Raw genomic sequence first — 12,232 nt, forward strand, 5'->3', positions numbered from 1 at the left:
TGCATTACATTCAATGGAGAATGCTGTTGATGTAACCTAAAAGGTCATCTGTCCCTCACCCTCTCACTGACTATATGCACAGAAGAGAGTTTATTCTGCATTACATTCAATGGAGAATGCTGTTGATGTAACCTAAAAGGTCATCAGTCCCTCACCCTCTCACTGACTATATGCACAGAAGAGAGTTTATTCTGCATTACATTCAATGGAGAATGCTGTTGATGTAACCTAAAAGGTCATCAGTCCCTCACCCTCTCACTGACTATATGCACAGAAGAGAGTTTATTCTACATTACATTCCATGGAGAATGCTGTTGATGTAACCTAAATGGTCATCAGTCCCTCACCCTCTCACTGACTATATGCACAGAAGAGAGTTTATTCTGCATTACATTCAATGAAGAATGCTGTTGATGTAACATAAATGTCAAAGTTGACTGTGTCTAAAGTGAAAATCTTCCCCTTGACACAAAAGCACTGATATCTCCGGAGAGGAAGGTCCTATAAACACACAGTTTCCACAATCAGAAAGCAAGGAAGTTCCCACACATTTATTTATCATGGCTATAATACACCTTTCTCTTGAAAAAAAGACTTCTTAACGTGGACACCAACTATTGAGACGATGACTCAAAGGGTTAAACTAGTTAAGTTTGACAATTTCTGGGGGAGTTTTGATAACTGTGGCTGAACCTGCTGGTGAAATTTTATTGAACACCGAATCTAGTTGCCTGAAATAAATTCCTAGTATAACAGTACAATCACTCTATTAAGGACACCCTCGGGACTGACAAGTGTTGTCCTTGATAGAGAGGTCTCCTGATTATAGAGGTCAAGTTGAATGGAAACTACCAATTTGTGACCAAAACTAGTGTCCTTAATAGAGGGGTTGTCCTTAAACGAGAGGTGTCCCCTAAGGGAGTTACCACTGTACTTTGTTAAAGGGACACTATAGGTAGCACCTAGGCAGGCAAGATAAGTTACACAAAGTTGCCAATAGGGGTCTTGCCCATCTCACAGTAGGTCTTGTACAAGGAATATATATAGTGCTGAAACCCATTCCCCTTATCGTGCTTTCTAGTCGCCTGAAGATGGCCAATTTAACCTCCTTCCTCCTGCCTATAGTCCACCTTTGACTGCTTAATTAATGACATTGAAAATGATAGTTCTTGAAACAAAAATGATCGTGTCTACTTAATATCTGTGTGACCTACACAAATACAAATACTGTACTCCACGGGGATATTTTTCATGATGATTCATGAGTGTTTGTTCTGTGATAATCTGATTGGAAATCGACACTTTTTCTTTTTTACAGATACACCCGTCCTAGTTGAATGCTGAAGGGCCATTTATTGGCCGCTAGAATACTCGCGGCTTGTCGGTGCAAATGCACTGACAGTCTCTGTCCACAAAGGGCATATTGATCTTCAAAACACAATTTACTTTGGAAATCTTTTACTTCGTGTTTAAAAGACACATTATAGGTAATGTCTGTGACGTCACTGACTGGCAGAATTCCTCCTTTGTCTTGACGGACAATACTAGTTCAGACATTTTACTCTCTTAAAATTAATCACAGTACAGTACAGTAAATCTGAGTTGACCTAAACTCCCCTTCCAGCTGGTTATCCCTGCTCTCGAGCGAGACAATTGCCATCCTGGGAACGATTTAGGCCTGATGATCACTCTTTGCAAATAGTCAGCATAATGCGATTCTGAATTTCGGGACTTTTGGGGAGGTTGGGGTGCTCAAAATTGTGTTATTTTCGTTTTTCTAAGGGGAAAAAAGTTGCATAGGTAGCGTTATAGGACGGTTCTATGTTGATTCAGAATGCTCTGGTCTTTGGGCAGTATACTTAACATCCAGCGCTATTGCTTCCGTAGATGCGTGTTGTCTCGAAGCTGAGCAATGTCAATACCTTGAGGGTCAAGATGTTGGGTAGCTCTTCTAAAAGACATTATGTAGTTGTATCTGATTGGTTTTTTTGGGGTCTGTAGACAGAGTGTTATTCCAGTCGTGAGGATATGAAGAGATATGTCCTATAAGCGAAGGTGAAATTTAGAAAATTGTCATTTTCAAGGGTTTTCCTGTTAGTGTAAAGCTAATTACACTTTTCTGCAGTCTCCTTCAAAATCATTTTCATTTTCATTTTGAATGCGCAGATAACCTGAAGTGTTTTGCTGTCGTACGAATGATGACCTATCCTATGATTCACAAACCGGTCCTCAACATCGAGGGCCCATTTCTTGATATCAGAAATAGACCATATTTAAATTTCATTTCACGGATAACAGAATTGATTATTGTATACCATAAAGCTGTGAACAAACTCTAATTTCACTTATCTTAGACTTGTACATCAATAACTATGAAATCGACACAAGGGCCTAACATTAGTTTATCACAATCAGACATCTTGGTGTTGCCTATCCATTGTTTATCAAAATTGGACAATTTGAATGGCATTGAATGACGATGTACATAGTTTGGGGCCTGAATTGAATATTCAAAACGGTCTTACATTAGTGAAACTAGAGTATGTCTTTATCACTTTGATTGCATCCAGGAATTTGTGTAACCGTCCCCGGCATTTCAGCAGGATATCTTTTTTTATGGAATATGTTGTTAATGGCATTGGTCACCGCTGTTTCGTCTTTGTGTCCTAGAGCAAGGCACTTTACCCTACTTGCTTATCTCCGAGTACCTGGCTGGCAGTGTTTGCACACTATGAATGTTAGTCCTGAGTGCCGAATAGCTGCAGCTTGGACCTGTGATACTCCTAGAAAGTAGAGCTTGAACCAGGAATGTACAGGCCAATAGCTAGGGGTAATAGTGTGAAGCACTTTGAGCGAATAAAACCAGTTGGATTTAATAGTGCTATGTAAGGGTTGTGGTCATGTTCTAGCGAAATATTTAGTTTTCGTTCTAACCATGTGTTTATTTCATTACAGGACATCTTTGGTGCTCTTACAGTGACCCCCTTCAGTTCTGGGTACTCCCTTGGCAGTAGTAACTGGATCAGTTCTAACCATGTGTTTATTTCATTACAGGACATCTTTGGTGCCCTTATTGTGACCCCCTTCAGTTCCAGGTACTCCCTTGGCAGTAGTAACTGGATCAGTTCTAACCATGTGTTTATTTCATTACAGGACATCTTTGGTGCCCTTATTGTGACCCCCTTCAGTTCCAGGTACTCCCTTGGCAGTAGTAACTGGATCAGTTCTAACCATGTGTTTATTTCATTACAGGACATCTTTGGTGCTCTTACAGTAACCCCCTTCAGTTCCAGGTACTCCCTTGGCAGTAGTAACTGGATCAGTTCTAACCATGTGTTTATTTCATTACAGGACATCTTTGGTGCCCTTATTGTGACCCCCTTCAGTTCCAGGTACTCCCTTGGCAGTAGTAACTGGATCGGTTCTAACCATGTGTTTATTTCATTACAGGACATCTTTGGTGCTCTTACAGTGACCCCCTTCAGTTCCAAGTACTCCCTTGGCAGTAGTAACTGGATCAGTTCTAACCATGTGTTTATTTCATTACAGGACATTTTTGGTGCTCTTACAGTGACCCCCTTCAGTTCCGAGTACTCCCTTGGCAGTAGTAACTGGATCAGTTCTAACCATGTGTTTATTTCATTACAGGACATCTTTGGTGCTCTTACAGTGACCCCTTCAGTTCCGGGTACTCCCTTGGCAGTAGTAACTGGATCAGTTCTAACCATGTGTTTATTTCATTACAGGACATCTTTGGTGCTCTTACAGTGACCCCCTTCAGTTCCGAGTACTCCCTTGGCAGTAGTAACTGGATCAGTTCTAACCATGTGTTTATTTCATTACAGGACATCTTTGGTGCCCTTACAGTGACCCCCTTCAGTTCCAGGTACTCCCTTGCAGTAGTAACTGGATCAGTTCTAACCATGTGTTTATTTCATTACAGGACATCTTTGGTGCTCTTACAGTGACCCCCTTCAGTTCCAGGTACTCCCTTGGCAGTAGTAACTGGATCAGTTCTAACCATGTGTTTATTTCATTACAGGACATCTTTGGTGCTCTTACAGTGACCCCCTTCAGTTCCAGGTACTCCCTTGGCAGTAGTAACTGGATCAGTTCTAACCATGTGTTTATTTCATTACAGGACATCTTTGGTGCTCTTACAGTGACCCCCTTCAGTTCCAGGTACTCCCTTGGCAGTAGTAACTGGATCAGTTCTAACCATGTGTTTATTTCATTACAGGACATCTTTGGTGACCTTACAGTGACCCCCTTCAGTTCCGGGTACTCCCTTGGCAGCAGTAACTGGATCAGTTCTAACCATGTGTTTATTTCATTACAGGACATCTTTGGTGACCTTACAGTGACCCCTTCAGTTCCGGGTACTCCCTTGGCAGCAGTAACTGGATCAGTTCTAACCATGTGTTTATTTCATTACAGGACATCTTTGGTGACCTTACAGTGACCCCCTTCAGTTCCGGGTACTCCCTTGGCAGCAGTAACTGGATCAGTTCTAACCATGTGTTTATTTCATTACAGGACATCTTTGGTGCCCTTACAGTGACCCCCTTCAGTTCCGGGTACTCCCTTGGTAGTAGTAACTGGATCATTCAATCAGACTATGAGAAGGTTGCATATTTGTCATCATCGTCTACACTAACTACACATCCAAAGGTAAACAAGGATCTTTTTCCCATTTTGTACAGTTATATATCTTTGCTGGACTTAAAGGGGGCTAGGGGGTTGAATATGCCATCTTCAGGTGACTAATATTCATAGTAAGGGTACTGGGTCAAGTTAGATTAAGCACTATCATATTCCTCGCACAAGCGTGAAAAGTTTTGGCATGCTGTGAGATGGGAGGGACCCCTATTGATGACATTGTGTCACTTTATCTTGCCTAACTAGCACTACCTATTTCCCGTTACAGCCAATTGAACAAGCACCACTGCGAAACACCGATGTTCTCATTCTCAGCAACCTCATCCAAGTACCAACGCACAATCCCGATGCCATGATACGCGACTTTTGTATAAATGCTAGTAAGTCCTTCAATAGCAAAGTAACTTAAATTGTGCTGGGCCATAGCCTGAACTAAACAGCTCATCAGACTGGAGCTAATCCCAGATTATGTTGCAATATTTAAGCAAAGCAACCTCATCCAAGTGAAAATATTGATATGATATTCATATTGACTTTCGGAATTTAACTCAAAAAATTCTTTTTCAGCCCTCACTCTCAGAAATGGCGGTAACGTACTGGTGCCTTGTTTTCCCACCGGTGTGACCTTTGACCTTTTCGAATGTCTTTCTGCCCACATGGACACCTGCAGCCTATCACATGTTCCCATGTATTTCATCTCACCCGTCGTCGACAGCAGCTTGGCGTATTCTAATATCTTTGCGGAATGGTGTGTAATTTATCATGTTCTAGAGTCACCCTGGAGAATCAGTTCCCCAGCTTGCCGAGAATCAGGCAGGCCTTCCGACTTGCCGAGCTGGCCAGTCCTGGGAAAGGAAAATAGTTTTCAATGATGTTGGAAAAGTCTGCCAATGAAATAACGCTTTTTTATATGGTAACAAGGTGTTAGGATCACATATAACAAACAATTCACAGCTGGTTCGCCCTGTGGGTAGCTAGCAAATTGCAAGACAATCCTCTTTAAATGACACTTCAAAGTTTGACTATTTGAAGAAACAAATTTTGTGTTTTGTGAGTGATGATGACGTGACTTATTGAGCAAGCGCTTTTGACCATTGGTCAATTTTCAGTGGAAGGGCGCAACATGTATTGTAAGGTAGAATGGGATATTTGTAGCCCCGGTTTAATTGTAGCCCCCGCGCCTATGATATTGATTGATATCCCCATGCATCAAACAATGCATGGGGCTACAAATAAACTTGGGCTACAAATACCCCATTCTACCTTATATCGAGTGTTTATCATTATCATATGTACGACAATTAGTGCCATCTTTGCCTGAGCAGGTCACATAGGCTCTCAATCTTACGAGTACTAACCTTATTTATTTCCAAGTAAAAAATGACGATGTGTGCACTTCATGTAACTTTCAATTCAAAGTTTTAGAATGTGGTTCCAATCGTTTCAAATTATTTTTCAGGTTGTCCGCGTCAAAACAGTCCAAAGTTTATCTTCCAGAGCCGCCATTTCCACATGCCGAACTTTTAAAGATATTACGTCTCAGGCCTTTTTCGAGTTTAAACGGTAAGGTTATTAGTGCCAGGTCCCGGGGGGAAGGTCACTACAGAAGAGGGGCTATGTACATGTGTGTCCTTAGAGATTTTTTACAGCCCCTTTACCGCAGGGGCTGGCACTGGGAAGCTTCAATCCTTTCCCTGACAGAGAGATTTTTGGGCGTTTGATGGTGCATTCGTGAAAATGGCAGAAATGAAACGCTTGCAATAACTTCACAGATTACAGTATCAAGACGTATAAATTCCTAAGTTATTTCAGTTGTTTGATGGCTGCAACAGTTGAGTTAAACACCAGATAAGTCGCTATTACAAATAATTTTTCTTGCCGAGTACATGTAACTTCTCCTTAGATGGGGTTTTCAAAATATGAAATATAAACTTGTAAGAAAGGTACGTTCTGAAGTCTATATCTCAATCAATGCTCGAATGACCTACATGTTTCATACACATAAGGAGTTCCTGTATACAAAAACTCAATACTTGTCTTTGACCCCAAACGACTACTTTTGACAGAGCAGGTCTTACATGTGGCATAAGTTACAGTGGAACCCCGGTCGGCGACCACCCCGTGAACACGACCAAAATTCTCCGGTCCCGAATGGTTTTCTCTCTAATTCCCATTAACTGGCCCTCGCTAACACGACCACCCCGGTACCCAGACCGCGACCACCAGCTTGGTCGGTCCCAAACTGCAAATTAACCCCGCTAACGCGACCATGAGGCCTAATTGCCGTAATCAACCATGACTGCATGGTATCAATTGGCACCTTCTCGCAAATCCGTGTTGATAATTAGCACCTCGAACACAATGACCATGGGAATCCATATGAAAATAAATGATGTGTAAGTGAGTTTGATCTTGGAGGAACTATACTTCAAGTATAATTCCTCCAAGGTTTGATCAAATGTAAGCGCAAATAAAATGAAGAATAAACTTTCTTTTCGACTCACGGTTTGTTTTTTCATCATTTAGTATTAAATGATGTCAAGAGGCATGCACACGTAGTTTTTAGGACAAATAAATTATGTTGATTAGTAAGAGTACCGATACTCAAAGTAAAGAATGCTTACTACGTCGTAATGTTGATAAAATACGTTATTAAAAAGATGATTTAATCAGTACCAGTTCAAATTGGCTAATGTTAAAGCAGGAAGACATCAGGAAGAATTCTCAACATCTTCTCACATCACCTCTCTCAATGTTAGCGGGAATATTAGCTTGACATCAAGAAGGGCAGCTGCCGATGGTGTGAATTATATGCTTGTTCTAATTAGCATGCTCAAGTTTTAATGTAATGTTTGGTCTAATTAGCTCTCGTCAGTTTATTTACTCATTTACATAAGTTGCAAATTAAACGCAAAACACTCAAGAAAATGATTTTTTATTCGTAGTATACACACAAAATTATCGAATCACCCGGTGGCGTAGTCATTAATGCATGTCAATGTACACACAGCAGGACGATGTTTTGGCGGGAAAACCTACTTATGATTCTTAAATTCACTAACGCGACCACCCCGGTAACACGACCACTTCGGCTTAGTCCCTTGGGTGGTCGTGTTACCGGGGTTCCACTGTATTTGAATATTGATGAAAGGAGATCTGTAAATGTGGCCAGCAGTGCCTCCTGGTGATTGAGTTTGATATGATTGAGTCCAAGCTCAACTTTGTATTACAGGCTAGTATTCGGGACACTTATGCCATCTACCAGCGATTGAACACATCAAAATTATAATCAAATTAGCAAAGGTGAAAATTGCAAAAATATATGTTTTTCTATGGATTTTCATAAATCGCAAAAAAGAGAAGCGCAAATTTGCTGGTTGATGATATAATTTTCTCAAGAAAAGTGTTTTGTGAGTAAATTTGTCTGATTCTTGGCCTTCCTCATGGGTTTCTGCCTCTTTGTTCCAGATGGTATGAGTGATGACTTCCGTACGCCATGTGTCATCTTCACCGGCCATCCCTCCCTCAGGTTTGGAGAGGCGGTCCACTTTCTAGAGCTGTGGGGCAAGTCAAGCCAGAACATGGTCATCTTCACTGAGCCCGACTTTCCGTACTTGGATGCATTGGCACCTTATCAACCCCTTGCTATGACAGTAAGTTGACACAAAATTTCAAAATCATAGACGAAACCAACAGTTTTGGTGAATGTCCCAGAGTTTGGGGTAGGGGGGACATCAGTCCAGTTCCTAGAGCTATGGGGCAAGTCAAGCCTGAATATGGTCATCTTCACTGAGCCCGACTTTCCGTACTTGGATGCATTGGCACCTTATCAACCCCTCGCTATGACAGTAAGTCGACAATGATTTTAAACTTATAGAAGAGAAACCCCCCATTTTGGGGAGGGGCAGAGGTTATGTAGGAGGGGGAACATCAGTCCACTTCTTAGAGCTGTAAGGCAAGTTAAGTCGAACTAAAATGAGACCTAAGAGTGAGGGTCGAACAAAAACGGGCATCTACACATTTTCTGACTGCTGGCAAATTATTAAGTCCACCATTCTTGCTTTCCAGGTGTCTTACTGCCCGATAGACACGAGCCTCAACTTCAGCCAAGCGAACAAACTCATACGCGACTTGAAACCACTCTCCCTGGTGACGGCAGATGTATTCATTAACCCTCCGCCATCCATCCCTAACAGGCCTGACTTGATCGTAGAGGCTGTGAGTATTTACATGAACATTCGAGTGAAAAACCCCAAACTCTGACCATGATGGGGGCCGCCACAAACTCCTCTGAATATGAGACAATGTTCTTGAATCACATGGACTGCCTTTTCATGATGTCATTGAGAGTCTTGGTTACTGGTAGCTTTCTCTACCCAAAAGTCTTCATAGTGAACTGATAGCTTAAACCCCAACCTGGGGTATAAAAGGTCGAGGTAAACAGGTCAACTTAGCATTTGCTCTTGGGCACAACAGTGATAGGTTCTCAGAGTGCATAACGCCATGCATTATGGAACTATGCACTAAAAGCTACCTGGATGAATCATCACTCGAACCCAGGGCTCGAGAGGTGGAGGTTTAAATTCTGTTAGAGACTTTCACATGACCCGATGTGCTCGAAAGGCTTCTCTGCAGGGTGGCCCAGGATTATTTTCCCTCGCACAAAGGATACACAATAGAATTCTATTGTCCGAAGGAAAATAATTCTGGGCCACACTGTAGAATTGTAATTTGTATCATTTTAGGATCCCTCTCCGATTACCTACCAGCGCTGCAGCGTTCTGTCTTTGCCGTTACGACGCGGCTATGAAAAACTCGAGATTGAGCCAAAGCTTGCTGGGTCTCTCGTTCCGGTGGAAGTCCAACCAGGTGTGGCCGTTGCATCTGTCACTGGAAACTTAGAAGTCAAAGATGGAAAATATGTTCTCAAGGTAACTCCAAAAACGTATTACTTCAAAGAAATATGTTTTTGATAACTCTCTTACACTTCCATTTCTTCACAAAACTCACTTCAAAGAGATTTGTGAGCCAGTTGTTCTTGGGACGGTTGGACGCTTGTGTTTACGTGGATTTTGTTCCATGAGTAATGAACCTGAACAAAAGAAGGACAAAGGAAAGTGGGTGTTTGTGTCTCAAACGCAGAGAGGTAAATGTGCTGGGGTGATTACACACATACATGACATCGACTCAGATTTCTGTGGCTTAAAGGAATTGAAACCAATGCAGAGAATTTGTTTTGAGATACCAAGAATCAGGAAGGTGCGCTAAAAATTGTCGAAATCACGAGTCATCCAATTAAAACAAATTCACAACGCTGAACGCTGGGTCGAATCACGAATGCAAAAGAATTGATTCAATAATTTTATCTGATAATTGACTGAAAGTTTCCAACATCGCATAAAGCATTGGGCTGGACTGACCGGTCCAGATTCCTCCACCTTGGATGAATTGTGTAACAGATTTCTGTATTCTCTATTCCAGACTCCCAGTGATGAAAAACCCAGTAAAAAGCGCAAGACAACGGAGAAAGTGAAGAAATATATCTGGGGTAATGTGGAGATCCAACAGTTTAGACAGGCTTTGAACCAGCAGGGTATCATGGAGGTGAAAGTAGATGACGTAACACAAGGCAGCTATATTGTACATTTGGTAAGTAGGTGACGCTGGGTCAGGCTTGGTTCAGGCAAGTCCTGAGAGAACAGTGGGTCATATGATGTGACCCAGGGCAGCTGTATTGTACATTTGGTAAGTTGACAACGCTGGGTCAGACTGGGTTCAGGCAAGTCCTGAGAGAACAGTGGGTCATATGATGTGACCCAGGGCAGCTGTATTGTACATTTGGTAACTAGAAAACGCTGGGTCAGGCTGGGTTCAGGCAAGTCCTGAGAGAACAGTGAGTCATATGATGTGACCCAGGGCAGCTGTATTGTACATTTGGTAAGTAGACAACGCTGGGTCAGGCTGGGTTCAGGCAAGTCCTGAGAAAACAGTGGGTCATATATTTCCCTAAGTGCTTCTCATCTTCTTTTTCAGCCAAACGAGGACAGTCTGATCCGGATTGAGGATGGTGCTACGCATATCATTTGTGATGGCGAAGACAGTGCTAGGATTAAAATAAGAGACGCTTTGCTCCAGTGTTTGAATACATTATGATAATTAGGACGTTGTGCTCCTGGTGACATGGTGCAAAGTCGATGGGTCCAAGTGGAATATTTGCTTGTCTGGTGTTCTTGGAGTTATCTGTATCTGGGGGTGGGGCATGGAATAATTCTAGGAAGAAAACGGGGACATCCTGTAGTTCATTGTGGTCTGTTAGGTCAAAGTGGTGGCCTGTGATCTCAAGTGTGTTGACGCTTGGTGATGTTGCCGAAGTGCTTCTTGAAACAACCAATAAAGGTTTGTTTTCTATTGCCGACATTCTGTATGTGACCTTGATTACATTGGATGCAATAAATGACGTTATTACTTTGACAACAGGTGTTGTTCTTTGTGTTATGACCTCCTGTAGTACGACTGGTCATCCCACCTGAGACGTCCAAGGATGGGCAGTAGTCTCCAGTGGATCCTGTCCCGATTTTGTTCTGCATCCCCCGACCTGGTTGTGACCATTGACGTCTAGGAAACCAGACAGTGGTATTCTGTCTCCAGTGGATCATGTCCTGATTGGTTTCAGTATCTCCCGGCCTGGTTGTGACAATCGACGTCTTGGGAGCTAGATTGACTGAGACGGCAGTTTCAATTCTAAGTCTCTGGTGGATCATGTTCCATTGTCCTGTTAGGCTTTTTAGCCCCCTTCCCTGGCTTTCACCTTTGAAGTCTGAGAGGCTAGGCAGAGACAGCAGTTTGTAATCTAATGTCTCCAAGCATGGCTGGACTAGTAACTGCAGGGGCTAAAGATACATCCCCTGTTGAGCCTGAAGTAAGTCGATCTGGCCTAGATAAGTTCATGTTTGAGACCATGGTTGTGACTGTTTCAATTCTACTCTTTGTCACCAGTGGCTCTAAATTGCCTGCCTGATTGAGATTGATGAAGTCTCTCGGCCTGGTTGTGACCATTTTGTCCAGGGAAATGTACAGGTTATCATGGTTCCGTGTTTTTCTTGCTCTGTCCAGTGGTTGTGGTCCTAGGTTGTGATTCTGTCTCTAGGACTATGCTCCTACTGGTTGTGACAATTAGGACACCCAACCTGCACACTGGCTTCAAAAGTGTTATAAGTCGACATGCAGCACAAAAATATTTACCATCAGGGATAAAAAAATATTTCATGCAGAAAACAGGACATCCCATATATACATTTTGAATTTCCCTCCTTGTTTCACTCCCGAGTCGCAAAAATCATCTTGTCACGTGACAATAAACATGGCAGCCGAAAGTCCTTTTCTGGATTTGTGTCATGAATAAAATTACGATTTTCTTGAAAAAGATGTAAATTTTCGTCTAAACAACTGGTACGTTGCATAGACCACATATTGTTCTTTGTGTAGGGCGAGTTGTTATAGTGAACGATGATTTGGTTATTTTATACGCAGAATTGAAGTGTTGGGATCTGCCCACTTAAGATTTCCTGTTGAG

At 42.2% G+C, this 12,232-nt stretch overlaps 2 protein-coding genes across 5 annotated transcripts in view; both read left to right on the plus strand.

Annotated features, from left to right (window-relative positions):
• Positions 1-11,127, plus strand: part of LOC135503485 (integrator complex subunit 9-like) — a 50,674-nt gene extending 39,547 nt beyond the window's left edge. For both annotated transcript variants that reach the window (XM_064797095.1, XM_064797094.1), the window contains exons 7-15: positions 4,537-4,671; positions 4,928-5,039; positions 5,227-5,407; positions 6,119-6,222; positions 8,128-8,312; positions 8,728-8,877; positions 9,405-9,590; positions 10,141-10,308; positions 10,693-11,127. In XM_064797095.1, coding sequence (XP_064653165.1) covers positions 4,537-4,671; positions 4,928-5,039; positions 5,227-5,407; positions 6,119-6,222; positions 8,128-8,312; positions 8,728-8,877; positions 9,405-9,590; positions 10,141-10,308; positions 10,693-10,812 — 1,341 coding nt within the window. In that variant the 3' untranslated portion in view covers positions 10,813-11,127. The remainder of the gene's footprint in view (positions 1-4,536; positions 4,672-4,927; positions 5,040-5,226; positions 5,408-6,118; positions 6,223-8,127; positions 8,313-8,727; positions 8,878-9,404; positions 9,591-10,140; positions 10,309-10,692) is intronic.
• An 879-nt stretch (positions 11,128-12,006) lies between these two features.
• Positions 12,007-12,232, plus strand: part of LOC135502877 (trafficking protein particle complex subunit 9-like) — a 28,559-nt gene continuing 28,333 nt past the window's right edge. For 2 of the 3 annotated variants that reach the window (XM_064796041.1, XM_064796043.1), the window contains exon 1: positions 12,007-12,108. The gene's annotated coding sequence lies outside the window, so the exon portion shown is untranslated. The remainder of the gene's footprint in view (positions 12,109-12,232) is intronic. The other variant, XM_064796042.1, reaches the window with a different exon arrangement.

The sequence above is a fragment of the Lineus longissimus genome, chromosome 19 (assembly GCF_910592395.1).
Source record: "Lineus longissimus chromosome 19, tnLinLong1.2, whole genome shotgun sequence".
NCBI lineage: Eukaryota > Metazoa > Nemertea > Pilidiophora > Heteronemertea > Lineidae > Lineus > Lineus longissimus.